Below are 3,664 nucleotides of genomic sequence, written 5' to 3' on the forward strand. Positions count from 1 at the left end.
CCTGAGGTTTTTGTGGCTCATCACAGCTGGGACCAGCCCCCTGGCACTGCCTGGTGCCCTCTGTTCAGGGATCACAGCTGTGAACTCCCCACTCCCTGGCCATCGTTAGGCAGTGAGACCTGAACCAAGGCCCAGTGAGAGATCAGAAAGCTGGGAGGGTCTGATGTGCATGTGTGGGCCCTCCCTCTGTTAGAGTATGAAGAGGGGAAGGGAGAGATCTGGGAGAAGCTCTGCTTCAGTTGTGGGGCCACAGACGGTGGGAATCGGTGATGACCTCCACCATGGCCTGGACCCCTCTCCTCACCCTCATTGTTCTCTGCACAGGTGACTAGTAATGGGGACAAGGGGCCCTGGGAAGATACATGTCACCCTGCTTTCTCATCTTGTTTCTAGACCCCAGCATCACCATCTCTGTGTCTTTCCCTCTTCTAGGATCCTGGGCCCAGTCTGTGCTGACTCAGCAGGCCTCAGTGTCTGGGAATCTGGGCCAGAGGGTCACCATCTCCTGCACTGGAAGCAGCTCCGACATCAGTGATTATGATGTGCACTGGTACCAACAGCTCCCGGGAATGGCCCCCAAACTCATCATCTATGATAACAGCAAACAGCCATCTGGGGTCCCAGAAGGATTCTCTGGCTCCAAGTCTGGCAACTCGGCCACCCTGACCATCACTGGGCTCAAGTCTGAGGACGACGCTGATTATTACTGTGAGTGCTATGATGACAGCCTGAGTGCTCACACAGTGCTCCAGGCCTGTGGGGAAGTGAGACAGAAACCTGCTTCCCCCCCAGCCATGGGGCTTCCCTGTGCAGCCCCCACTCCTTGGCCATGTCAGCTGCTTCCTTGGTTTCTTTGGCCCCAAACTTTCTATGACTCAATCCAGGATGCTTTGTTTAGAGACTGTGTCCTCGTCCTCTCCCATTCTTCCCCCACTGCCTGTGTCTGGTTTGAACACATTATTGATTTTCTCAAATCGAGCAGACATTCCTGGATGTGGAGGCAGGCGGCGCTGGCCACAGCATCCATGCAGTGTGTTAGTCCGGCAGGGCTGCCACAGCGAAAAAACACAGATGAGTTGGCTTAACCCAAAGAAAGGTATTTTCTCACAGTTCTACGGGCTGGAAGTCCAAGATCAAGGTGCTGGCAGGTTTGTTTTTTCCTGAGGCCACCCTCCTTGGCCCACAGATGTGTACATTCTTACTGTCTCCTCACATGGCTTTTTCTCTGTGTACTTACCCCTGGTTTCTCTTCCTCTTTTTAGAAAGACACCAGCCCTACTTGCTTAGGAGAACCCCCCATGAACTCTTTTACCTTAATTACCTCCTTTAATGCCTTATATCCAAAGACAGTCACACTGGGGGTTAGAGTCTCAACATAGGATTTTGAAGGACAGAGTTCAGTCCATATCAAGGGGTCAGAAAAGAACCAAGGACACAGAGTCCAGCTATGTTTGACTCAGGATAACTGTCCAGATGATGTGCATCCACACAATTTATTGAACACCTATTATGTGTCAGACTTTGGTTAGGAGCTTAGGATAGTAGGTGGAAAATATGGGAAAGTCCCCATGCTCAGGAAGCTGACACTCTCAGGGGAAGAGAGAGAACAAACAAACAAAACATGCTTTGAAAGAAAGATGTCCTGGGAGAGTGGGGAGAGGCATGGCGGTTGGTGGAGATGGGAGAATTGTGGGGGTGAACAAGGAAACAGCAGAATGTGATTTAAGTGTATTTAATCCAGGTGCTGCATAGAAGGTGAACTAGGAGGAGGGGAGAGTGAAGGCAGGGACCAGGTGGGGGTGTGGATGATACGATGTCAGACTAGGAGCCCTGGAGGAGGGGAGGAGCAGGTGGGATGGAGAAGAAAGGTCAGGGTCCCCATGTCTTGAAGGTAGGAGGGACTGAAGAATGAAAATGGGAAAGAGAGGAACCGAGGCTGGGCTCTTGGGAACAGTGCGGGACGTAAGTGAGTCGATTACTTGAGACAACATGATGACCCCATATATTTATGACAGGATTATTTAAACCTTATATTTTCAGGAGACATGATCAGCTCCTGACAAATGGGACTGTTCACAAGAAGTCCTAGGAATGCACGTCTCGGTTTACTTTCATCTCACATTTGATGTAAACTACACCTGTGCCTGTTAAACTTTATCATGTTGTTGGAGGAATAGAATGTGAAGGATGAACTCAGTCCCCTCCTTCGCAATGCTGCCCCCATATTAGAAATCTTCCACTTTGGAAAAGATGAAAACCACAATTTCCACCAGATTACTTAATTTTAAACTCAATAAGTGGGATTCTGTAATAGGTTTGTGTTTACATGCTTCCAGAAAGTTCTTTTATGTATCATGAATAGATAACCCCTAATTGGCTACATCTGTCATTCTGTTGATGAGAAAAATGAGCCAAGAGGAATGGACAGGCTGATGACCCTGAGACGACTCATTTGCAGATGCAACCCCAGGCCTCAGAGCAGGGGGTCTGCTCTCCCACTGGGCAGGGTCAAGGCAGACATGTCCACACATCCTGATCCCAGTCATCCACTGGGGGACGGGGAAGGATGTGCTGGGAAGCAGGTGTTAGGATGGGCTCATTAGGTCCCAGGATGAACACAGTCTAGTAGGAGAAATATAGAAAACTCTATTAGAAATCAAAATGTGATGGATGCACCTAGAGAAAGACAGCCCTTCACTGCAGGGATGAGGAGGGAGGAAGGACTTAGGCAATGCTTTACATTAGAACCAAATGAAAATGGTGAGAGGATTTTTCTAAGATATGTATGTCATGCTATCACTAGGTTAATACGTTCATTCAGAAGATATGATTTTCCAGAAGTTCAATCAGTCCCTTCAATTGTTAAACACATATGAGCTAAAGTGAGTTTAAAGTGGCCCTGAGCCAGGCACAGAGACCCCCGTCACGTAGGAGAGAACCTCATCTTGCAGGGGCTTTCAACCTGGCTGCTTAACATTCTTTGGTCTGGAGAATTCTCTCCGAGGAAGGAGGGACAGAGGGATACTTCAGTCTGTTTAGAACCAGAAATTCAGGGTGGGCTACAAAGTTTGGATTGTGGTATCAGGAAGACAAATGGCAAAATTTCACAAGGACCAACTGTAAGCAGGGCTGATGAACGCTGCTGGATTCTCTGTGATTGTCTCTACGTCCTCCATGAGTATATAGAGAGTCTCCAGGCTGTTTTCCCACATGGACCAAACTTGCCTCTGCAGTCCCAGGCATCATATCCACACAACAATCAGTCCATAAGGAGAGAGACTTGCCCTCCCTGTTCCACTGATCAGGAACTCAGCTTTCAGGAGGGCTGGACGAGCTCACTTACACCATCACCCAGCTCCACCATGGTGAGCAGGGAGGGGATTGTCTGACTGGTTTAGGTAACACAAGGGCTATCCAGGAGCACGTGTGGTCAATCCTAGGCCAACTGCATGTCTGGGAGACTTGGAGTCCAAATAGGAGAAGAAAATGATAGAAGTTTTACCAAATAGGTCTCTAACATTTCCTCACTCTTCCCTGCACCCTCATCGTCAGTTCAGGTTGGGGCATGTACTGTGGACACTCGGATCTGGGAAGGGGACACAGGCCAGACTGTTCCCGTATCATAAAGCCACAGCTTGGCTCCCTGGCCTTTCCGATATTCCTA

The 3,664-nt window shown here is 49.0% G+C and overlaps 1 protein-coding gene across 1 annotated transcript; it reads left to right on the top strand.

The window, feature by feature from the left end:
• The first annotated feature begins 269 nt into the window (after positions 1–269).
• On the top strand, positions 270–1,341 carry LOC124227187 (uncharacterized). The gene is made up of 2 exons (XM_046641046.1): positions 270–324; positions 433–1,341. The coding sequence occupies exons 1-2, from the start codon at positions 270–272 to the stop codon at positions 1,083–1,085; spliced, it is 708 nt and encodes a 235-aa protein (XP_046497002.1). The 3' UTR covers positions 1,086–1,341.
• Positions 1,342–3,664: the final 2,323 nt, after the last annotated feature.

Source organism: Equus quagga, chromosome 15 (genome assembly GCF_021613505.1).
Source record: "Equus quagga isolate Etosha38 chromosome 15, UCLA_HA_Equagga_1.0, whole genome shotgun sequence".
NCBI lineage: Eukaryota > Metazoa > Chordata > Mammalia > Perissodactyla > Equidae > Equus > Equus quagga.

Bases quoted from the DNA above. Each gene is read 5' to 3' on its own strand.
- LOC124227187 (XM_046641046.1), top strand. From the start codon at position 270: ATGACCTCCACCATGGCCTGGACCCCTCTCCTCACCCTCATTGTTCTC. The intron at 325-432 runs GTGACTAGTAAT...TCCCTCTTCTAG, and splicing joins CCTCATTGTTCTCTGCACAG to GATCCTGGGCCCAGTCTGTG.